Source organism: Stegostoma tigrinum, chromosome 2, assembly GCF_030684315.1.
Source record: "Stegostoma tigrinum isolate sSteTig4 chromosome 2, sSteTig4.hap1, whole genome shotgun sequence".
NCBI classification, from domain to species: domain Eukaryota; kingdom Metazoa; phylum Chordata; class Chondrichthyes; order Orectolobiformes; family Stegostomatidae; genus Stegostoma; species Stegostoma tigrinum.
Genome location: NC_081355.1, coordinates 43,015,026 through 43,039,085, shown reverse-complemented (window position 1 = coordinate 43,039,085; position 24,060 = coordinate 43,015,026). Strand labels below are relative to the sequence as shown.

Here is a 24,060-nt window from a genome sequence, read left to right as displayed (position 1 = left end):
GCACAGATGTGATGGGCCAAAGGGCCTTTCTCTCTGTGCTTTAGATCTCCATAACATTATGACTATGACTCAAGCTATGCCTTGATACTTGTTAGAAAGTTCTGGTGATAAGTTATTCATGCCTCATGCCTCAGACTGTCTCAGGACTCATCCAACAGAATTAAGTCTGTCCTTTTCCTACAGGAGTTCAGGGATGTTATGTGCTAATCACTGCCTGATGGACTTGTGGTTGAAGTGTTTCTCTACATAAACCTTTTTGAAAGGAGAAGGTGATATAGTATGGTCCAACTACAGGAGTGTTCCACAGCAAGGTGGCCAGATCTTTGTGCATTGAGATGTGTATCAATGCCCCATGAAATGTTGGTGCAAACCAAGAGTGTACAACCTATAGTCATAGGGTCTTACTACTTGACTTGTTTCATTTTAATTTGGCAGACCTGGAATTTGGAAAAGCCTGTTTTTAATTCTGTTTTCTCATTGGTGGATAGATCTTAAAATCAGACATGTTAATGTTAATTTCAGCAACTCGAGAATTAATGGAAATTAACAACGAAGTAGATATAAATTTCATATTTAAGAATTTTTTAAAAATATAAGAAATCCAAAAACTTAAAAATTGCAGAGTGTGGAAATTTTCACTTTGCTAAGTTTCCTTTACTAAATCCTACAGTATCAGTTTTGCAGCTGTAACGTTGTGGATATTTTTAACCAACTTATTCATTTCTGAGGAAGGTTACGCTTGAGCCTGGACTTTCTGGTTTAGAGGTAGAAACGGCAGCACCGGTGAACATTGCATCAACAAGGCTCCTTCAACAACAATGTCCAAACTTGCCACTTAAACTGCCTAAAATGACAAGGGCAACATGAAAACAGAACACTACCTGCAGATTTACCCCCCAAGCCACTGTTGCAATGTTCAGTAGAGTACTTTGCATTGGAAGGCAGGATGTAGGAATTTGGTATTCGTCAACTGCTGGTGTTTATAAACTGCTATAGGGAAAGCAGTGTGTAGTCCCTTTAAAAGTTGTGCTTTACTATGCTTAGAGATTCAAAAGGATGTCTCTGAGTTTTCAGATGCACAGAGCATCTGAATTGAAATACTTGTATCAAAAGGCTACGCTGTTAGCAGGAAGAGCAGCCGTTTTTACCAAGACAACAGGTTTTTCAGTTTAGCTAATTAATTTAAACCAGTTAAATTTAAATCTGATGGTTTTGTCAACATAGGACCAATCCTGTTGTAAGAAATTAATATGTCAATGGTATAAAAAAATGAGAACATTTGGAAAATTGGGAGAGAGCCAACTGTCATCTGCCAAAAGAGCCACTCTTCGCTCTGAAAGAAAGAATACCTAGCTTTCACAGAATTCTGTAAGCCTTAGAGTAAGCTCCATCCATACTAGAGGTACTTTCAGCACAAATAGTTAAATTTTCCAGACAAAAGAATTCAACAGAGAAGACATTCCTGACAGGAGAATTCATCGGAGAAGACACAGAACATTCCAGAAGACGTAATCAAGAGACTAAATTCTAATTTTTTTTAATATTTTATATAACTGGGACTATTATTTATTGGAACAGCATACCATTATAATCATGTTTTATTCAGGAATAGGTAGTAGTTAGAAGGGATTTATTCCGTTTTTTAACAGTTAGTCTGTTCATTGTTAGATAAATAAATTGTTACTTGTTGATTTATAAAGAGAGTGTCACGGGTTTATTTTTATTTAACCACTCCTTTATAACAGATTGGGACTAGTTTAACAGATTATAGGGTGAGGTGGCCTCTCTGGGTCTTCTGGTTTTAGTTATCAAAGTGGGGTGTTGGTGGGGGATGGGGAGGGGTGAGGTTGGTTGTCGACCTCTACTTTATAACACCACAGACCATCCTAATTTGGAAGTATACCTCTGTTCCTCCACTCTCACTGGATCAAAACCCTGGAACTCCTTTCCCGACATCACTGTCAGTGTACAAATGCAATTTGCAGTGCTGGTGTTAAGGAAGATAGTTGATCACAAAATTCTCAAAGGCAATTAAGACTGGACTATAGCCAGCAAAATCTATGTCTCTCAAAAAATTATATAAAAAACTGAATTGAATAATTTAAGAAAGAGAGGCTTAAGTACAGAGTTCTGCGCAATCTGATCCAATCTGTGCTTCAAGGAGGCAGTGGCCTAGTGGTATTGTCACTGGACTGTTAATCCAGAGACCCAGATAATGTTCTGGTGACCCGGACTTGAATCCCGCCATGGCAGATGGTGGAATTTGAATTCAATAAAAACATCTAGAATTACAAATCTAATCATAAAATTCCTACAGTGTAGAAACAGGCCCTTCAGCCCAACAAGTCGATGCTGCCCCTCAGAGCATCCCACCCAGACTCATCCCTCTTAACCCACCTAATCTACATATCCCTGAACACTGTGGGCAATTTAGCATGGCCAATCCACCAAGCCTGCACATCTTCGGACTGTGGGAGGAAACCGGAGCAAACCCATGCTGACATGGGGAGAACTGCAAACTCAACACAGGCAGTTGCCTGAGGGTGGAATTGAACCTGGGTCCCTGGTGCTATGAGGCAGCAGTGCTAACCACTGAACCACTCTGTGATGACCATGAATGTGTTGTTGATTGTCAGGAAAAACCCATCTGGTTCACTAATGTCCTTTAGGGAATGAAACTGGCATCCTTAACTGATCTGGCCTACATGTGACTCCAGACTCACAGCAATGTGGTTGATTCTGAACTGCCCTCTGGGCAATAAAGGCTGTCTAGCCAGCGATGCCCACATCCCGTTAATGAATAAAACCGAATTGGATGCAATACTCCATTTGTGGCTTAGCCAGAGCTTTAAAAAAGTTCAGCAGGACTTGTATGCAGTATATCTACTCTAAGCCCTTCTGCTTTTTTCACCACACTGAATATGCTTTACCACCTTCAAAGAATGTTGCATATACACCCCAGGTCTCTATTGTGCACAATCTATAGAACTGTGACATTAAGTCTATACACACCTCCCTATCTGCAATCTTTGGAAAATTTTAAAAATTTAAACATCTGTACTTCAATTATTATAATTATGCACATACATCAAAGTAGCAGTGATTCTAGCACAAATTTTTGAGAATATGTCATGAAGCAGAACCAAAACATCCAAAGAGGAGCACCGCAGCCTATAATCTGTAAAAGAAATGTGAAAAGTGGCATAGCCTGCCTTTCAGCAACCTCTAGTGTTTAAATAAAATAAATCCCTGACTCTCTCTTTACAATCAACAAGTAGAAAAATAATTAATCTAATTCTAACCCTGAACAAATTAATTAAACTATAAAGGAACAATTACTAACTATTCCCAAATAAAACAAGATTCTAATCGTATGTTGTTTCAATAAATATAAGTCCCACATTCTTTTAAAAAAGTAGACTTTAGTCTCTCGAAATTACCCTTCCCCCACTGCATCCCTAAACCAGCCCAGTTCATCCCCTCCCCCCACTGCACCACACAACCAGCCCAGCTCTTCCCCCCCACCCACTGCATCCCAAAACCAGTCCAACCTGTCTCTGCCTCCCTAACCGGTTCTTCCTCTCACCCATCCCTTCCTCCCACCCCAAGCCGCACCCCCAGCTACCTACTAACCTCATCCCACCTCCTTGACCTGTCCGTCTTCCCTGGACTGACCTATCCCCTCCCTACCTCCCCACCCACACCTTCTCCACCTATCTTCTTTACTCTCCATCTTCGGTCCGCCTCCCCCTCTCTCCCTATTTATTCCAGTTCCCTCCCCCCATCCCCCTCTCTGATGAAGGGTCTAGGCCCGAAACGTCAGCTTTTGTGCTCCTGAGATGCTGCTTGGCCTGCTGTGTTCATCCAGCCTCACATTTTATTATCTTGGAATCTCCAGCATCTGCAGTTCCCATTATCTCGAAATTACAATCAGGTTGTGTGAATTCTGGAATGTTCTGTGCCTTCTCCATCAATCCTTCTGTCAGGAAGGTTAACTAGTTGTGCCATTGGTAGCATGGTTATTTAGATGGCGCTTTCTCTAAGACATAGAACATTACAGCACAGTACAGGCCCTTCGGCCCTCAATGTTGTGCCAACCTGTCATACCGATCTCAACCCCATCTAACCCACACTATTCCATGTACGTCCATATGCTTGTCCAATGATGACTTAAATGTACCTAAAGTTGGCGAATCTACTACCGTTGCAGGCAAAGCGTTCCATTCTCACTACTCTCTGAGTAAAGAAACTACCTCTGACATCTGTCCTATATCTTTCACCCCTCAATTTAAAGCTATGCCCCCTCGTACTCGCCGCCACCATCCTAGGAAAAAGGCTCTTCCTATCCACCCTATCGAACCCTCTGATTATTTTATATGTCTCAATTAAGTCACCTCTCAACCTTCTCTCTAACGAAAACAGCCTCAAGTCCCTCAGCCTTTCCTCGTAAGACCTTCCCTCCATACCAGGCAACATCCTAGTAAGTCTCCTCTGCACCCTTTCCAAAGCTTCCACATCCTCCTTATAATGCGATGACCAGAACTGTACGCAGTACTCCAAGTGCGGCCGCACCAGGGTTTTGTACAGCCGCAGCATAACCTCTTGGTTCCGGAACTCGATCCCTCTATTAATAAAAGCTAAAACACTGTATGCCTTCTTGCCACCCAGGTTAATAGGGTTGGTAACTTTCAAGGATCTGTGTACATGGACACCGAGATCTCTCTGCTCATCTACACTACCAAGAATCTTACCATTAGCCCTGTACTTTGCCTTCTGGTTACTCCTACCAAAGTGCATCACCTCACACTTGTCCGCATTAAACTCCATTTGCCGCCTCTCAGCCCAGCTCTGCAGCTTGTCTGTGTCTCTCTGCAACCTGCAGCATCCTTTGTCACTATCCACAACTCCACCGAAATTGGTGTTGTCTCAAATTTACTAACCCATCCTTCTACGCCCTCATCCAGGTCATTTATAAAAATGACAAACAGCAGTGGACCCAACACCGACCCTTGCGGTACACCACTAGTAACTGGTCTCCAGGATGAACATTTCTCATCAACTACCACCCTCTGTCTTCTTTCAGCAAGCCAATTTCCGATCCAAACTGCTGTATCTCCCACAATCCCATTCCTCTGCATTTTGTACAATAGCCTACTGTGGGGAACCTTATTGAATCCCTTGCTGAAATCCATTTTACACCACATCAACCGGTTTACTCTCATCTACCTGTTTGGTCACCTTCTCAAAGAACTCAATAAGGTTTGTGAGGCACGACCTACCCTTCTCAAAACCGTGCTGACTATCCCTAATCAATTTATTCTTTTCTCGATGATTATAAATCCTATCTCTTATAACCTTTTCCAACACTTTACCAACAACTGAGGTAAGGCTCACTGGTCTATAATTACCAGGGTTGTCTCTACTCCCCATCTTGATCAGGGGAACCACATTTGCTATCTTCCAGTCATCTGGCACTATTCCTGTAGACAATGACGAGTTAAAGATCAATGCCAAAGGCTCGGCAATCTCCTCCCTGGCTTCCCAGAGGATCCTAGAATAAATCCCATCCGGCCCAGGGGACTTATCTATCTTCACACATAGAGGAGTCTGTGAGAGCCAGCAATTCCCTGTTCAGAGTACTGTATCCAACTTCACAGCAAACACCATTGTTTACCATCTATCAGTCTGAAAAATAACCATTTGCCCTGACTTGGCAGCTTCTGTGAAGGAAAAAACAGAGTTAACATTTCGAATCCAGTAACCTTGCCTCAGTTCTGAGGAAGAGTCACCAGACCCGGAACATTAACCCTTTTTTCCTTCACGGATCTGCCAGAACTGCTGAGCTTTTCCAGCAACTTTGTTTTTGTTCCGGATTTACAGTACCCGCAGTGCTTTCGGTTTTCATTTACCATGTCTATCTGTTTTCTGGTTTTAAGACTTCTCTATTTATCCAACCTGGCACTGAACAAAAAGAACAATGAACTGAAGATGTTGGAAATTGGAAACACAAACAGAAATTGCTGGAAAAACTCAGCAGGTATTTCAGCATCTGTCGAGAGAAAGCAGTTGACATTTTGGATCCAGTGACTCTTCAGAAGTGGCATTGACCTTCTGTTTCATAAGCCCCCCATTGTTAACCAGTGTTTCATATGGTGCTTTGTCAAATATTATGTTAAAATCCGTATGGAGGACACTTATTGCTTTCTCTACATCAGTCTTCTTACTTTGAATCATAGAATCTCTGAAGTGCGGAAGCAGGCCATTTGGCCCATCAAATCCCACCAACCCCTTGAAGAGCATCCCACCCAGACTCGCACAACCCTCCACCCTATTCCTGTAACCCTGCATTTCCCATGGCTAGTTCACCTGGAACATTATGGACGATTTGAGTGTGGCTAATCTTCCTAACCTGTACATCTTTGGACTGTGGGAAGAAACTGGAGCATCGGGAAGAAAACCACACAGACACAGGGAGAATGTGCAAACTGGATCACTGGATGAAATAATGGATCTTATTTTTCCAAAGATATGCTGGAATATGAGCTCAAAAGCCTCTTGACGCAAGGTTCAGATTTAATTCAATACAACTTAGCACAAAAGTGGCATAGCGCATGCAACTCTTGCATTTAATACATTGGCAATGCAAGTATTTACTACTGCCGTGAATTAACTAAACCCGTGAGAAATGATGAGAGCTTGCTTCTGGGAAACAATGGAGGTTTCAGTCAGGCAGTGTGAACAGATTGCAGTTATTGAATTGAGACCAGTAGCTGCAATACAATGCAATTTCTGATCATCCACAACTAATTTTAGAATGCCACATAAGAATTATGAGTAAGAATAGGTCATTTTCCCCTCAAGCCTATTCCACTATTTGTTAAGATCAAGACTGATTTCGTTGTGGCCTTAACTGCACATTCCTGCCCATTCTTCAAAGAATTTATTCCTGTAAAACTTTGTCTAGGTAATTCAGTTAAATTAATCAAGCGTGATGTGACTTTTATAAATCTGTGCTGCTCTTCTTTAATTAACTAAAATCTTTCCCAAATATTTGTTGATTTGTTTTTTTTCCTCTGCTCAGTACTTCTCAAATCTTACCTACACTGATGTTAAACTTTCTGCTGAGTAATGTTTGTGTCTATGTACTTTAAAGTTGCTTCAGGAGCACTGACTGGAATAATGGGAATGAGATTCTACAATTCAGGAAAATTCATGCCAGCAGGATTAGTCGCAGGAGCAAGGTAATGACATAGATCCTCATGTATACCCAACAAAGAAGTTTATATTGCTGAAAACTTTATTTTAATATTTGCTGGAATTATCTATTAATCAAAGATATTTCAAAATTCTGCCCTTTTAGATAGATGAACTTTAATGATTTCTCACCATAAACGTGAATCACTTTTATTTCAAGAGATTGATCGTTGTCTTATAGTAAAACTTATTGGGCTTTCCTTGTTACATATTCCACAACTTAATTATACTTCTGTTAAAAATGGCCAATTTCTGCTGACATGGGCAAATGTGGGTAACTGTGCACGTGTGTTGATCTGGAAACATGCATGTGCACAATTGCAGGTCCTTTATGTCATCCTGCCTTCTTTTTCTCTTCCCCTCTCCCCTCTCTCCTCCCTCCTCCGATCTGGGCCAATTTCCTGTAGGCATCTTGGATTCTCACTTCCCATTGCAGTACCCTGTTTCAATATTGCAGCTTTTGCGCATGATACCTGTGGCAAGATGGTGAAGGAACCAACAAGAGGGACGATCTTGTGGAGATGAATTGTAGAGTCATAGAAATCCTTCAGTGTGGAAGCAGGTCACTTGGTCTATCGGGTTCACACGACCCTCAAAGAGGATCCCACCCTGACACTGCATTTCACATGGCTAACTCTTCTAACCTGCACGTCTTTGGACTGTGGGAGGAAACTGGAGCGACCCAGAGGAACCCCATACAGGCACGGGAAGAATGTGCAAATTCCACACAGACAGTTCCCCGAGGTTGGAATCAAATCCGGGTCTATGGTGCTGTGAGGCAGTATTGCTAACAACTGAGCTACTCTGCTGCTCTAAGTCCTGTCTTCACATAATGGATACCCTCCGTTACATTGTGCTAAATGGACTTCGCACTGGGCATCCATGAAGTGCTGTGTGCCATCGGCAGCAGAATTGTGCTAAAACACACTCTCTGGACTTTGGCCTGGCATAGCTGCCACCTCTGCCATTGCAATCATATGAGGTTGTCCACCGTTTTTTTTGGTGAAGAGTGCAAGAGGACATGCCAGGAGCAGCACCAGGCTTGAGGATAAGCAGCAAGTAATAGATAGGGTTAAGTGATTTCACAGCCAGCAAGTCAGATTTGAGCTCTGCAGACATGCCACGTTCAGCCGTGAGTGGTAGAGGATAACAAAACAACTCACTGGTGGAGGAGGATCGACAAATATCCCTGTGTCCTATAACAGTGGAGAATAGCATGTCAGTGCAAAAGATATAATGGGCTTCAGATCGGTATGACAGGTCGGCACAACATCGAGGGCCGAAGGGCCTGTACTGTGCTGTGATGTTCTATATAAGGCTGCAACATTCACAGCAATCTTCAGTCAGAGGCATTGAATAGATTGTCCGTCTTAGCCTCCTCTGGAGAGGTCCTCAGCATCATAGATACCAACTAATGCAATACAGTCCATGTGATATCAGGAAATGGCTGCAAGCATTGGTGTTGCAAAGGCTATGGGCCTCAATAACATTCTGGCAACAGTACAGAAGACTTGTGCTCCAGAAATTGCCATTTGTCCAGCCAAGCTGCTTCAGTCCAGCTATAACAGAGGCATTTACCCAATAACGTTGAATGTTGTCCAGTTATGACTTCTACACAGAACAAAACCACACTAACCAGCTACTGCTTCAGTCTGCTTTTGATCATTGGTGAATTGATGGAAGGGGCTATCAAGCTATCAGTCGTGCTATCGAGCACCACTTGTTTGGAGTTAACCTGCTCAATGGCACTCAGTTTGGGTTCTGCCAGGACCACTTAGCTCCTTAGCTCAAATACACCTTTGTTATACACAGACAAAGGAACTGAACTCCAGAAGTGAGTGAAAGTGACTGTCCTTGACATCAAGGCCACATTTGACTGAACGTAGCAGCAAGGAGCCCTAGCAAAACTAGAGGCAGTGGTAATCAGAGGGAAACCTCTCTGTTGGTTGAAGTCACGTCTAGCACAATAGAAGATAGTTGTTGAAGGTTAGACATCTGAGGTCCACAACATCCCTGTTGGAGTTAACACAAACTATGAGCTGGAGGAGGCCATTCAGCCCTTCACGCCTGCTCCACCATTCAGAATGATCGTGGCTGATTCTCAATAACATTCCTGCTTTCTTTTCATATCCCTTGATATCTTTAACTTATCTACCTCTTGCTTGAATGTATTCAGTATTTTGGCCTCATCAGCCTTCTATGGTAGAGAATTCAGAAGGTTGCTCGTCTCAGTATTAAATGGCCTATCCCATATCCTGAGACTGTGATTGAGAGATAGCAAGAACTGCAGATGCTGGGAAGTCAGAGTCAATACAGAGTGGAGCCTGAGGAACATGGCAGGTCGGGCTACATCAGAGGAGCAGGAAAGTCAACGTTTCAGGTCCGGATCCCACCTGAAACGTGGACTTTCTTCTCCTCTGATGCTGCCTGACCTGCTGTGTTCCTTCAGCTCAGCACTGTATTTATCCTGAGACTCATGCCTAGTTTGAGACTCCTCAACAAGGGAAAATATCCTTCCTGCATCTAATCTGCCAAACCTGTCAAATTCTGTTAGAATTTTGTACATTTCAAATCAGATCCCCTCTCATCCTTCTAAACTCTAGTGAATACAGGTCTAGGTGAAACAATCTCTCCAAAGAATCATACCATACATGGTATCAGCTTAGTGAACCTCTGTTGCAGGTATATTATTTCTTAGGTAGTAAGACCAAAACTTATATATGTAATCCTCCACTAAGACAGTAATACTATTAAGACACCCCTGCCTCTGAACTTAAATCTTTTTGTAAAGAAGACCAACGTACCAGTTATCTTCCTAAGTACTTCCTGCACTAGACTTGTGTGTAAGGATCCCAGATCCCTTTGTACATCCTCATTTCCTAATTTATCACCATTTAAATAATACTCTGTCTTTTTGATTTTCATAGCAAAGTGTATAACTTCACATTTAGCCACATTGTATTGCATCTGCCACATGTTTCCCTACTCACTCATCTCGTATAAACCACTTTGAAGCCTTGGGACGTCCTCTTCACAGCTCACAATCCGACTAGTTTTGCAGCTGCAACAAACTTAGAAATGTCGCATTTGGTTCTCTCATGCTGATTATTTATGGATATATTTTGAAGAGCTACAGTGGAAGCACTGATCCTTGCAGTGCCCCAGCAGCGCTTGCCTCCCGGAAAAAGGCCTATTCATTCCCACTCTGTTACCTGTCCTTCAACCAATTCTTAATCCATGCAAACATATTATCCTCTGTGCTATTCTTTAGAATCATAGAATTCCTACAGTGTGGAAACAGGCCCTTCGGCCCAACAAGACAACACCAACCTTCAGAGCATCCCACCCAGACCCATCCCCCATTCTACACATCCTTGATTCCTATCCACCTTGCCTACACATCTTTGGACCAAGGGAGGAAACCCACGCAGACACAGGGAGAATGTGCAAACTCCACACCTGATGGTGGAGTTGAACCCAGGCTCCTGGCGCTGAGGCAGCAGTGCTAACCACTGAGCCACTGTGCCACCCCTAATTTGGGAACTTATCAAAAGCCTTCTTAAAATACAAATGCACTACATCTACTGGCTCTCCCTTACCTACTAATTACACCTTTCTTCAAAAAAGTAGATTTGTTAAGTGTGATTTGCCTTTCATAAAGCCATGCTGGCTTTATCCAATCCTATTAATGCTTTCGAAGTATCTTTTGGCACCTCCCCACTATTGATATTAGGTGATCTCGTTTGTAACTTGTTTTTTTTTCCTCTCCCTCACTTTTTAAATAACGAGGTTACATTTGTTACCCTCCAGTCTGTTGGAATTTCTCCAGTTTTTAAAGTAGTTTGGAAAATGACCATGAGTCTGACCAGTATTTCCAAAGCCACTGGCTGGGCTGTAGATTATCAGGGTCCGGGTGATGTCCTTTGTCTGGATCGTTATCTTTGGTCTAACTATCTTCAACTGCTTCATCAATGACTTTCCCTACATCATAAGGTCAGAAGTAGGAAGCTTGCTGATAATTGCTCAGTTTTCAACACCATCTGTAACTCCTCAGATACTAAAAGAATCCTTGTTCAATTCCAATCAGATCTGGGTAAAATTTGTGGCACACAAATACCAGGCAATGACCACCTCCAACAAGCGAGAATCTAATTGATTTATTTGACGTTCAGTGGTATTTTTTGTTTCTGAACCCCCCCCGCTATCAATGTCCTGGGGGTTAGTGTTGACTAGAAACTGAAATAGACTAGCAATATAAATGTAGTGTCTACAGGAGCAGGTCAAAGGCTATGAAAATTGCAGTGAGTAATTTACTTACTAGCACCCCAAAATCTGTCTGGCATAAATTGGGAGTGTGATGGGAAGCTGGATGAATGCAGCGCTAACACTCAAGTTTGATATCACATCTGTTAGCACTACCCGCCCCCCCCGCCCCGGCAAACCCACCTCCAGCAGCCACCAAGACATCAAGGAACAAATATGTAGGCAGATTAAGGAAGGAGTTATCATGGAGGGTGACTTTAACTTCCTTATTATTGACTGGGACTCCCTCAGAGCAAGAAGCTTAGACGGGTCAGAATTTGTTAAGTGCAGCCAAGAGGGTTTCTTGACGCAGTACGTGAGTAGTCGAACTAGAGAAGGGGCCATACTGGACTTTGTATTGGCTAATGAGTCTGGCCAGGTTACTGACCTTAGATTAGGCAAGCATTTTGTAAACAGTGATCACAACCCCTTATGTTTTAAGATGGCGTTGGATAAGGATGAGTCAGGACCTTCTGGGGAGGACAAATTACTTCTGTATTAGGCAGGAGCTGGGGAGTGTTAATTGTAAGGAGCTATTATTAGGCAAGTCTATATCGGACATGTGGGAGTTGTCAAAAGACTACTGATCAGGGTTCAGGACTGGCATGTTTCAGTAAGGAGGAAAGGCAAGGATGTCAAGGTAAGGGACCCTTGGGTAACAAGGGAGGTTGTAAATTTAGTCAGAAGGAACAAAGAAGCAAATGTAAGGTTTAGGAAGCTAAAATTGGATTTGGCCCGTGAGGAATATAAAGCAGGAAAGAATTCATGCACGGACTTAGGAAAGCAAGAAGGGGTCATGAAATGACCTTGGCAAGTGGAGTTAAACAGAATTCTGAGGTATTCTATCCATACATTAGAAACAAGAGGACAACTAGAGAGAAGGTAGGACTACTGAAGGATAAAGGAAGGAACTTTTACTTGGAGGCAAAGGATGTGGGCGAGATCCTAAATGAATACTTTGCATCAGTATTCACCCAGGAGAAGGATATGGAGGATAGTGAAATTAGTTTGGAGCATGCCAATATGCTAGGGAATTTTGAGAACGAGGAAGAAGTGGTATTAGATCTCTTGAAGAGCATTAAGGTGAATAAGTCCGCAGGGCCTGATGGTTATTGAGAGAGGCAGGAGAGGAGATTGCTGGGGCCTTGACCAAGATCTTTGTATCCTTGCTAGCCATTGGAGAGGTCCCGGAGGACTGGCGAGTAGCTAATGTTCCTCTGTTCAAGAAGGGAAATCAAGTTAATCCAGGAAACTATAGACCAGTGAGTCTCAGATCAGTGGTTGGGAAGCTACTGGAGAGAATTATTAGGTTTGGATTTACACGCGTTTGGGAAAGCACGGCCTAATTAGGGACAATCGGTATGGCATTGTGTGGGGCAGGTCATTGTCTTTCTAACTTGATTGAATTTTTTTTGAGGAGGTGACAAAGGTGGTTGATGAGGGTAGAGCAGTGAATGTTGTCTAATGGATTTCATTAAAGCTTTTGACAATGTCTTTCATGGTAGGCTCATCCAGGAAATTAAAATACATGTGATCCATAGTGACTAAGCTGCTTGGATTCAGAACTGTCTTTCTTATATAAGGTAGAAGGTGGTGGTGGAGGGGTGTTTTTCTGGCTGGAGATCCACGACTATTAGTTTTCCACAGGGATCTGTACTGGGACCTCTGCTGTATGTGCGGTGCAACACCTTGGGCCAAAAGGCCGCTCTTGTGCTGTACTGTACTATGTTCTATTGTACAGAATAAAGCACTTGATTGGCACTACATCTATAAATATTCACTTCCTCCTCAACTGCTGCACAGTAGCATTAATATGTATCATCTACAGGATGCCCTGCAGAAATTTACCAAAGCTCCTTAGATTCCTTCTTCCAACCCCTTGACCACAACCGTCTAAAATGACAAAGGCAGTAGAAAAATGGAACTCAGTCACCTGCACGTTCCCCTCCAGGCCACCTGTCCTGACACAGAACTATTTTGCTGTCCCTTAAGTGTTGCTGGGTCAAAACGCTGAAGCTCCCTCCCTAACAGCCTTGTGAGTGTATCTACACAAATTGGACTGCAGCTGTTCAAGAAGGTAGCTCAACACCACGTTCTCAAGTGCATTTGGGATGGGCAATAAATGCCGGCCAAGCCGCTGATACCCATAATCCCATGATTGGAGTTTTGAAAATAAATAAGCAGAGCCATTTTTTTTCTCAAGTATAGACAAATGGATTCTGTCCTTACTCCATCTAGGATATTCTCACTTCTGATAATCGTACTGCCTTCACTAATCAGTACTATTACCCCACTTCAATTTTTCTTTTCACAATTTTTTCTGAATCCTTTATATTCTTTATATCAAACAGCTGGTCCTCACCACTTTTAAGACATTTTCTTTCTTGCCATGCCATCATATTTCTACTCTATAACATTGAGTTTATCCCTCAATAACTTTATTTGTCATAGTGCCTTTACAAATTTGGACTCTAATTTTTCTTTGTAGCCTTTCTTAAACTGCTTATACGTAGTATTGCACTACTCTCTTCTCTAGTACTGTCTGACTCTCTCACTTCATGTACACTATCCCTGTACTTTATCTCTGTTTTTTATGTTTGTATGCTGGTGCTCATCTCCCTGTAATGTCTTTAGATTTGTTGAATTGTATGTTTCAATAAGTTTCGCATATTTTCCTAATCAGTAATAATTCTTGTTTGTTCCTCCCACAGCATCCTGATGCTTGGAAGACTTGGTCTGAAAATGTTTGAAAAATCCCACAAATCATGAACCAGTTTCTTTCTTGAAAGAAAGTTTTGTATATGTCTTTTGAATCACTGACTACATTTAATTTTTATCGTATAAACTTACAAAGTGAATCTTGAACTGAATCTGAACAGAGTTTAATTCAATAAATCTTGAGTCAAAGATACTTTGATAGTTTATGAGCTTTGTTTGGAAGAAATTTTCTACTGATCCATTAGGAAAGAATCTTTTTCTCACAGTGATCTGGAGGAAGGTAGAGATGGTCTGATTAGCAAGTTTGCAGATGACACTAAGATTAATGGAGTAGCAGACAGTGAAGGGGACTGTTGGAGATTGCAGCAGAATGTAGATAGATTGGAGAGTTGGGCGGAGAAATGGCAGATGGAGTCAATCCAGGAAAATGCGAGGTGATGCATTTTGGAAGATCCAATTCATGAGCGAACTATAAAGTAAATGGAAAAGCTCTGGGGAAAATTGATGCACAGAGAGATCTGGGTGTTCAGGTGCATTGTTCCCTGAAGGTGGCAATGCAGGTGGATAGAGTGGTCAAGAAGGCATACGTCATGCTTTCGTTCATCGGATTGGTATTGAGTACAAGAGTTGGCAGGTCATGTTATAGTTGTTTAAGACTGTAGTTCGACCACATTTGGAATACTGCATACAGTTCTGGTCGCCACATTATCAAAAGGATGTGTATGCTTTGGAGAGGGTGCAGAGGAGGTTCACCAGGATGTTGTCTCGTATGAGGCCCCAACCATGAAGAGAGATTGTGTTGATTAGGATTATTTACATTAGAAAGACGGAAGTTGAGGGGGGACCTGATTGAGGTCTACAAAATCATGAGAGGTATAGACAGGATGGACAGCAAGAAGCTTTTTCCCAGAGTGGGGACTCAGTTACTAGGGGGTCACAATTTCAGGGTGAAAAGTTTAAGGGAGATGTGCGTAGAAAGTTCTTTACACAGAGGGTGGTGGATGCCTGGAATGCGTTGCCAGTGAAGGGGGTAGAGGCGGGCAAGATAGGATCATTTAAGATGTATCTAGACAGATACATGAATGGACAGGGAGCAGAGGGATACAGATCCTTGGAAAATAGGCGACAGGTTTAGATAGAGGATCTGGATCAACGCAGGCTTGGAGAGCTGAAGGGCCTGTTCCTGTGCTGTAATTTTCTTTGTACAAGAATAATAAAACACATAGCATTGTGCTTGGAAACAACAGTATGTGGTGTTCAAAGTTTCTTTTGAAAAGCAGCAGACCTCAGTTGAATTGTGAAAGGATACCTATGGGCCAGAAGATTATGGACCACTATGAAAGTATGGCAGCAATTAATTATGCAGTTTAGCACAACAGCATGAACAGTCGAGAAAATGTGAAAATAAGTTCCTAGTTGATATGGTGGAAGTTCACATAACAATGTAAGGAGAGCCATTTGGTAAGTGCTCTATAATGTTAATTGGCTGTCAGTGATTCCTGCACCTCAATTTCATTGTTGTAAAGTTCTTGAGGCGACATCTTGATGGATAGCAAAAAGCTTTTTCCCTAGAGTGGGGGACTCAATTACTAGGGGGCATGAGTTCAAAGTGAGAGGAGGAAAGTTTAAGGGAGCTATGCGTGGAAAGTTCTTTTCACAGAGGGTGGTGGGTGCCTGGAACGCGTTGCTAGTGGAGGTGGAGATGCAGACACGTTAGCGTCTTTTAAGATATATTTGGACAGGTACATGGATGGGCAGGGAGCAAATGGAGACCGTTAGAAAATAGATGACAGGTTAGACAGAGGATCTTGATCGGTGCAGGCTTGGAGGGCCGAAGGGCCTGTTCCTGTGCTGTAGATTTCTTTGTTTGAGACAATGCAAAGGCACTATGAGTCTTTTTCTTTGATTGAGAAATAGCTACTTTTTGAAGGTGGCACAGTCACTGGATATCACCACCACATGGTCAGTATTCAATGTCAGCCCTTTTTAGGCCCCTTTTAATTTGTATTGTTGATGTTAAAACAAATTGCCAGTCAAATTTAAAACAGTTTAAAAATATTGTGTTACAAGTTATTCTTGAAAGATCCTTAACAATTAAAGCAATATTATTAAGAAACTATCAATATTATTGAAGCAAATACTGAAGACATGAAAGAATATTTTCATAAAGAAGTCCCAGTAAGTTTCTATGGCAAACCATTGGGGTCAGTGTTTGAGTCCCTTGATGTTGAAGTTTATTTGGGTCCAGAGTTGAAGTTGGATCCAACAGTTATCATGGCTAGTGTAGTTGGATAATGGGCTTCAGATCGGTATGACAGGTTGGCACAACATCAAGGGCCGAAGGGCCTGTACTGTGCTCTAATGTTCTATGACCTTCTATAATTGGTGCTTTCTTGTACAAGAGAGCACAGCTCCTCCTCCTTTAGGAGTTCTGTAGTCTTGATACTTTCATGCTTTTAGGTTAGCATTTGTTGGTCTGCGTGCATATCTTTCTGGATGTAAGGTTGCTCGCTGAGCTGGAAGGTTCATTTTTCAGACATTTCGTCACTTTTTTTATTTGAAAAAATATACTTTATTCATAGAATGTATAAAAAAAAACATTTATACACCTACCCAGTCATGCAAGCCGCTCCGGGTTACCCAGCGGGTACGTACACCAATGAAAGGCAAAAACAAAGAAAAAAAAAACAAAGCAAGAAAATACCTTGGCAGTCGTCTCCCTGCACAGTCCCCGTTGGCCCCCTGACCGGTTGGGGAAGGCGCCAGCTGGGCCCAGTTACCAGATAGGGCCCTTTTTTCTATTCTGGATGAGGGGTTTCATACGGTGGTCTTTCCCCACCATGCCTTAGCGGCGGCTGCCACAAGCTTTAGCGCGTCCCTCAGCACGTAGTCCTGGACCTTGGAGTGCGCCAGTCTGCAACACTCGGTCGGGGTCAGTTCTTTCAGCTGGCAGACCAGCAAGTTGCAGGCAGACCAAAGAGCATCTTTCACCGCATTGATGGTCCTCCAGGCGCAGTTGATGTTGGTCTCGGTGTGCGTCCCGGGAAACAGCCCGTAGAGCACTGAGTCCCGTGTCACGGAGCTGCTCGGGACGAACCTCGACAAATACCACTGCATCCCCCCCAGACCTCCTGCGCACAGGCACACTGCAGGAGGAGGTGATCGACAGTCTCATCCCCTCCGCAGCCGCCTTGAGGGCAGCGTGCGGTGGCGCAGAGATTCCGGGAGTGCATAAAGGATCTCACTGGCAGAGCCCGTCTCACAGCTAGCCAAGCAATGTCCTTGTGTTTGTTTGAAATTCTGGCAATGAGGCATTCTGCCAAACGACTTTGGCAGTCTGCGTGGGGAACCACACGACAGGATCCACCTCTTCCCGAAGGGTCTCGAGGTCACTACGTGCTGACCACTGCCTGATGGCCTTGTGGTCAAAGGTGTTTCCCTTCAAAAATTTCTCCACGAAGGACAGGTGGTACGGGACATTCCAACTACTTGGAGCGTTCCGCGGCAACGAGGCCAGGCCCATCCTTCGCAACACCAGGGACAGGTAGAACCTCAGTATGTAGTGACACTTGGTGTTTGCGTACTGAGGATCTATGCACAGCTTGATGCAGCCGCAGACAAAGGTAGCCATCAGGGCAAGGGTGGCGTTTGGTATGCCCTTTTCCCCCATTTTCCAGGTCTTTGTACATGGTGTCCCTGTGGACCCAGTCCATCCTCGACCCCCAAATGAAGTGGAAGATGGCCCAGGTGACCGCAGCAGCGCAGGTCCAGGGAATAGGCCAGGCCTGCGCCACATACAACAGTACCGAAAGCCCCTCGCACCTGACAACCAGGTTCTTACCCACGATGGAGAGGGACCGGAGCGTCCACCTGCCCAGCTTCTGCTTCACTTTGGTGATACGCTCCTCCCAAGTCTTAGTGCACGCCCCAGCTCCACCGAACCAAACACCCAGCACCTTCAGGTAGTCTGTCCTGACGGTGAAGGGGATGAAGGAGCGGTCGTCCCAGATCCCGAAGAACATGGACTCGCTCTTACCCCTATTGACTTTGGCACCCGAGACCAGTTCAAACTGGCCGCAGATGTCCAACAGCCTACTCACTGACCGACGATCGGTGCAGAAGACGGCGACATCGTCCATGTACAGGGAGGTCTTGGCCTGAAGGCCTCCGCTGCCTGGGATAGTCACGCTTCAGGCTCACGTCCTTCCTGATGGATGCGGCGAAGGGCTCCACACAGCACACGAACAAGGCAGGAGAGAGCAGGCAGCCCTGCCTGACTCCAGATCTGACGGGAAAACTGTCCGATTCCCACCCGTTGATCGAGACTGCGCTAACGATGTTGGTGTAGAGCAGCCGGATCCAATTGCGGATGCCCTCCCCGAACCCCAATTTGGAGAGGACGTCCCTCGTGTAAGCATGAGAGACCCTGTCGAAGGCCTTCTGGTCCAGGCTGATGAGGCAGGTGTCCACCCGCCTGACCTGCATGTAGGCGATCGTATCCCTGATGAGCGCGAGACTCTCAGAGATCTTCCTGCCTGGCACAGCACAGGTTTGGTCAGGGTGAATCACTGACTCCAGGACAGACCTGACCCGGTTGGCTATAACCTTGGCCAGGATTTTGTAGTCCACGTTCAATAGTGAAATGGGACGCCAATTCTTAATTCCCTCTCTTTCTTCCCTCTCCCCCTTCCTCTTGTAAATGAGGGTGATGATGCCCTTCCTCATGGACTTGCATATTTCCCCTGCACGAAGCGCACTATCGTACACCTCCAGCAGATCCTGGCCAACCAGGTCCCACAGAGCGGAATACTGCTCGACCGGTAAGCCGTCGCTCCCGGAAGTCTTATTCCTCTCCAAGGACTTGAGGGCTCTGGCCAGCTCGTCCAGGGATATCAGCCGGTCCAGCCACTCCCTCGTGCCGTTGTCTAAGACCTCCGTGATAGACGACAGGAACGACTCAGAGGCCGTGCTGTCTGTGGGCTTCACGTCATACAGTCCGGCATAGAAGGATCTGCTGATCCTCAAAATGTCGGGCTGAGACGATGTCACCGAGCCATCGCCCTCCTTCAGCCAGCTAAGCACAGAGCTCTCTTTGTGCACCTTCTGAAAGAAGAAACGCGAGCACGTCTCATTCTGCTCCACGGAGCGGACCCTGGACCGGAAGATTATCCTGGAGGCCTCCGCGGCAAAGAGCGAGGCACCTCACGGAGGTCCTCCTTGACATCAACTGCAGAAGGAGCAGGTTCTGCACCCTTTTCTGGAGTCGCAACAGCTTTCCCCGCCCCTCTCTCGCCTTCCGAACACCCTTGAGGACAAAGAACCTCTTGATGTTCTCCTTCACTGTCTCCCGCCAGTTGCCTGGAGACTCAAAGAGGGGTTTCACGGTTCTCCAACCAGCGTACTCCCTCTTAAGCTCCTCGACGTTCTCTGAGGTCAACAGAGTCGTGTTGAGCTTCCACGTCCCTTTGCCGGCCTGCTGGTCGTCCTGTAAGTGACAGTCGGCCAGCAGGAGGCAGTGGTCAGAGAATAACACCAGCTCAACGCCGGTTCACCTGACCAAGAATGCCCGTGACACAAATACGAAGTCTATCCTTGAGCGGATAGACCCGTCTGGCCACGACCATGTGTATCTTCGCTGCGCTCCATCTGCAGGGGTGCTGAAGACGTCGAGCAGCTTGGCGTCCTTCACCGTGCCCATCAGGAATCTGGACGTGATGCCCAGTTGACTCCCCCCCACCCGCTGTCCCCACGCCGGATCTTCCTTCTGTATCGATGATGCAGTTGAAGTCTCCGCCTAGGATGACCGGCCTGGACGTAGCTAGCAGGGGTGGAAGCCGCTGCAGGACGGCTAACTGCTCACTCCGTACCAATGGGGCGTACACGTTGATCAGCCTCAGGGACCGTTCCTGTAGGTGACATCAGCCACTAGGACGCGCCCCCCTCACCACCTCCTGAACTTGAGAGATGGTGAAGTTGCGCCCCCGCAGCAGAATAGCCAGGCCCGAGGACCGACAGTCGTTAGCCCTCCACCAGGTCGAAGGCCCACAGGTCCAGGCGCCGGACCATTTCCTGTACCTGCTGAGGTGCGGTATTCCGCACTCCTGCAGAAATAGGAGGTCCGCCTTGATGGTGGTCAGGTAGGCCAACGTGGACACACATCTTGCGGTGGACTTGATGCTGCGCACATTAATGCTCACAACTCGTACCCCCATTGTGGGCAGTGACCGCAGTACCCTACCCAAGTCCAAGGTCTAGCCCCTCCATCTGTCCCTTCATGCCCATTGCCCGGGCTAACTGCTGGATGCTCTCCGGGCTCAGGAAACCGTCCGTGCTGCCTTCCGGGTGGCATCCCCCCGTCGGGGGTACGGAGGCAGGAGAGTCTGGCTGTGGGTCAGGCTGGGGATACGCTGTTTCCTCCTTCCCGCCTGAAAGTTCCGGGGGGCCCTCCAGGGCCCCAGCGGCGCATGGTTGGGTGTCGGAGGGAGCCTCAGGACGCCTCCCGCACCTGGAAGCGGGGTGCTGCTTTCCTTCTCCCTTGAGATCTTTAGCTTCTGCTTTGGGCAGGCCTCCTCTGAATCTCTCTCATCAGAGGAGCTCTTATAGCCCCCCTGTTGCTGCCTCTTCCCGCCTGATGGTTGCGGTGCCTGGGCCCGCCGGCGCGTCTTCCTCCTCGCTTTCCGGACCGTCGTCCACTCCCCTGGGTCATGTGTCGCCTCCTCCATCGACTCCAGGTTGTCGGGGGGGGAGCGGAGCCTGCAGGGGCGCTTTGCTGGCCTCGGGTCCATCCTGCAGGGCCTGGCCCTTCTGCACATTAGGTGGGGTCCTTGCAGGGCCCTGGTGCCTTCCTTTGCTCCGGGGGGGGGGGGCTTGCCCCGCATTGCCCCTGCCGGTGACCTGGGCGTAGGTGGTCCACTGCCGCGGGCCTGCCCTATAGAGTTGGCCTGCTTCCCCGCTAAGGTTGCAGTTTTTTTCTTGTGGGCAATCCTTTGCAAGGTGTCCCTCCTCCCTGCAGTTCCTGCAGATGGTGGCTTTGCAGTCGGCCACCACGTGACCTGACCTACCACAGGCATGGCAGACTTTAGGTTGCCCTGCGTAGGTCAGATAGCCCTTGCTCCCGCTGATTGCGAAGCTGGACGGTGGGTGTAAGATGTTCCCGTCCGTGCCCGTCCTCAGCGTCACCCTGACCTGCCTCTTACTTGTCCAGATCCTGAAGGGGTCCATGATGTTGGTTAGGTCCCCTTGTACCTTCCAAGGAAGGTCAGGACATCAGCTGCTGGCACATATGGGTTGCACATGTGTACAGTGACCATATGGCTCCTCTGCACCGGCATCATGAACAGCGGGACGGCGGTCAGTACAGAGAGGGGGCCCTCAACTCCTTTTTCCTTAAACCTCCAGGAAGCGCTCGCAAAGCTTGGTGTTCCTGAAGGTTACATCGTAGAAACTTCCTCCAGGGAAATCCTGCGGGCAGTAAATGTCCGCAGCAGCGAACCCACAACAGTCAAATAGGACCCTCTTCACGAAGAAGGTGCGGTCCACAGGTGCACCTTCATCCACCTTCTTCACGGAAACGCGGATGGTGTTCCAGACCCCCTGATCCGGGGAATGAGCACTCGCCGCAGCCATCGTTGCAGGTTGGCTGCTCCCCTGAACCAGCGTTAGGCCGAAGCCAGCATTAAGATCCACTGGTTGCAAGGGTGCACAGCCAACCCGACGTTTTCCTTCCACCTCCAACACAGTCGCGCTCTGCTCTTCTCGGTCCACAAAAGAGTGGGTCTTCATTTTGTTCCGGATGTAAGCTGGTTCACTGAGCTGGAAGGTTTGTTCCCAGACAATCTGTCACCATTCTAGGTAACATCAACAGTGAGCCTCCGGTGAAGAACTGGTGTTATGTCCCGCTTTCTATTCATGTGTTTAGGTTTCCTTGCGTTGGTGATGTCATTTCCTGTTCTTTTTCTCAGGGTGATCGATGGGCTCCAAATCAATGTGCTTATTGATGGAGTTCCGGTTGGAATGCCATGCTTCTAGGAATTCTCATGCGTGTGCGACACGCACAAGCATTCCTAGAAGCATAACATTCCAACCGGAACGCCATCAACAAACACATTGATTTGGAGCCCATGTGTTTGTTGATGGAGTTCCGGCTGGAATGCTATGCTTCTAGGAATGCTTGTGCGTGTCGCACACGCATGAGAATTCCTAGAAGCATGGCATTCCAACCGGAACTCCATCAACAAACACATTGATTTGGAGCCCATTTACCACCCTCTGAGGAAAAAGAACAGGACATGACATCAACACAGGAAATGACATCACCAACCCAAGGAAACCTAAACACATAAATAGAAAGTGGGACATAACACCAGCGCTTCACTGGAGGCTCACCGATGATGTTATCTTGAATGGTGACGAAACGTATGAAAAAAAAAGAACCTTCCAGCTCAACGAGCAAACTCACGTCCAGAACCTCAACCTGAGCTACAAATCTTCTCAAAGCTCGCTAATATCTTTTTCTTTTTGCTCTCCCTTAGTCAACTCTGGAAGTGTTCTTAAAGCTGTTTTATTTGGTTGTTCTTACTTCTCAGTTCAGATGTTGTCCAATTGGTGCCATATTCAATTTGAGAGAAATCAAGTATTCCAAAAAGCAAGGAAGTCAATTATGCTGTTTCTTTCAGAAGCTAGAATTCTCACCCTTTCACTACCTTTTTGTAATTTTCTGTACTTCAAGTCTAGATCTCACCTCATTCAATTTTAAAAGGCCGATGTCTTCTGTCCATGTTTCAACTGAAGCTACAAAGATGTCAGGAACTGAAAGGCCCAGCCAGAACCAAAAATGAGCATCATAGAGTCAAACAGCACAGAAACGGACCCTTTGGCCCAACTCATCCATGCCGACCAAGTTTCCCAATCTAAACTAGTCCCATTTGCCTGCCTTTGGTCCATTCTTTCCCATTCTTGTCCACATGTCTTTTAAATGTTGTAACTATAAGCTTCATTTTCGGGAGGAGCGACAAAGAGAGCACGAGGAGGCTGCTGGGAAAGTAAGTTTTCCCACTTTAAAAGGCTTACCTCAAGTGGGAGTGGCCTTCATTTATTTGGGCAGCGGCTGAACCCGAGATACTACATACGTAATGTCTCCCACCCACCCTCCTCCTCTAACTAAAAAAAAGGACTTGGTGGTGTGGAGATAAGGTGAGGCTTTTTCTATTTCATTTTTTTATGTCGCGTGTGTGATTGGTAAAAACTTTTTTCTTTCCTTTTTCATTTATCTCTGACCTGTGTTATATTCCTCTTGCTCAATGTGGGAGCTCAGGGACACGGTTGATGTCCCTGAATCCTTCACGTGCAGTAAGTGTCCAGCTGCAGCTCTTGTTAAACTGCATGATGGCTCTGGAGCCTCAGATGGACTCACTTTGGAGCATACGCGATGCTGAGGGGGTCATGGAGAGCACGTTTAGCGAATTGGTCACACTGAAGATCAGTATTGCTGAGGGAGAAGAGGAATGGGTAACGATAAGGCAGAGAAACAGCAGGAAGGCAGTGCAGGTGTCCCCTGTGGTCATCTCCCTCCAAAACAAGTATATCGTTTTGAATACTGTTGGGGGAGATAGCTCACCAGGGGAAGGCAGCAGTAGTCAGGTTCATGGCACTGTGGCTGGCTCTGCTGTACAGAAGGGTGGGAAAAAGGGTGGATGGGCTGTAGACATTGGGGATTTGATTGTAAGGGGAGTAGATAGGCGGTTCTGTGGTCGAAAACGAGACTCCCAAATGGTATGTTACCTCCCA

At 45.8% G+C, this 24,060-nt stretch overlaps 1 protein-coding gene across 1 annotated transcript in view; it reads left to right on the top strand.

Moving 5' to 3' along the window:
- Nucleotides 1-14,467, top strand: part of LOC125460418 (transmembrane protein 14C-like) — a 33,939-nt gene extending 19,472 nt beyond the window's left edge. The window contains exons 3-4 of the mRNA XM_059653744.1: nucleotides 7,154-7,241; nucleotides 14,268-14,467. Coding sequence (XP_059509727.1) covers nucleotides 7,154-7,241; nucleotides 14,268-14,325 — 146 coding nt within the window. The 3' untranslated portion in view covers nucleotides 14,326-14,467. The remainder of the gene's footprint in view (nucleotides 1-7,153; nucleotides 7,242-14,267) is intronic.
- The last annotated feature ends 9,593 nt before the right edge of the window (nucleotides 14,468-24,060 follow it).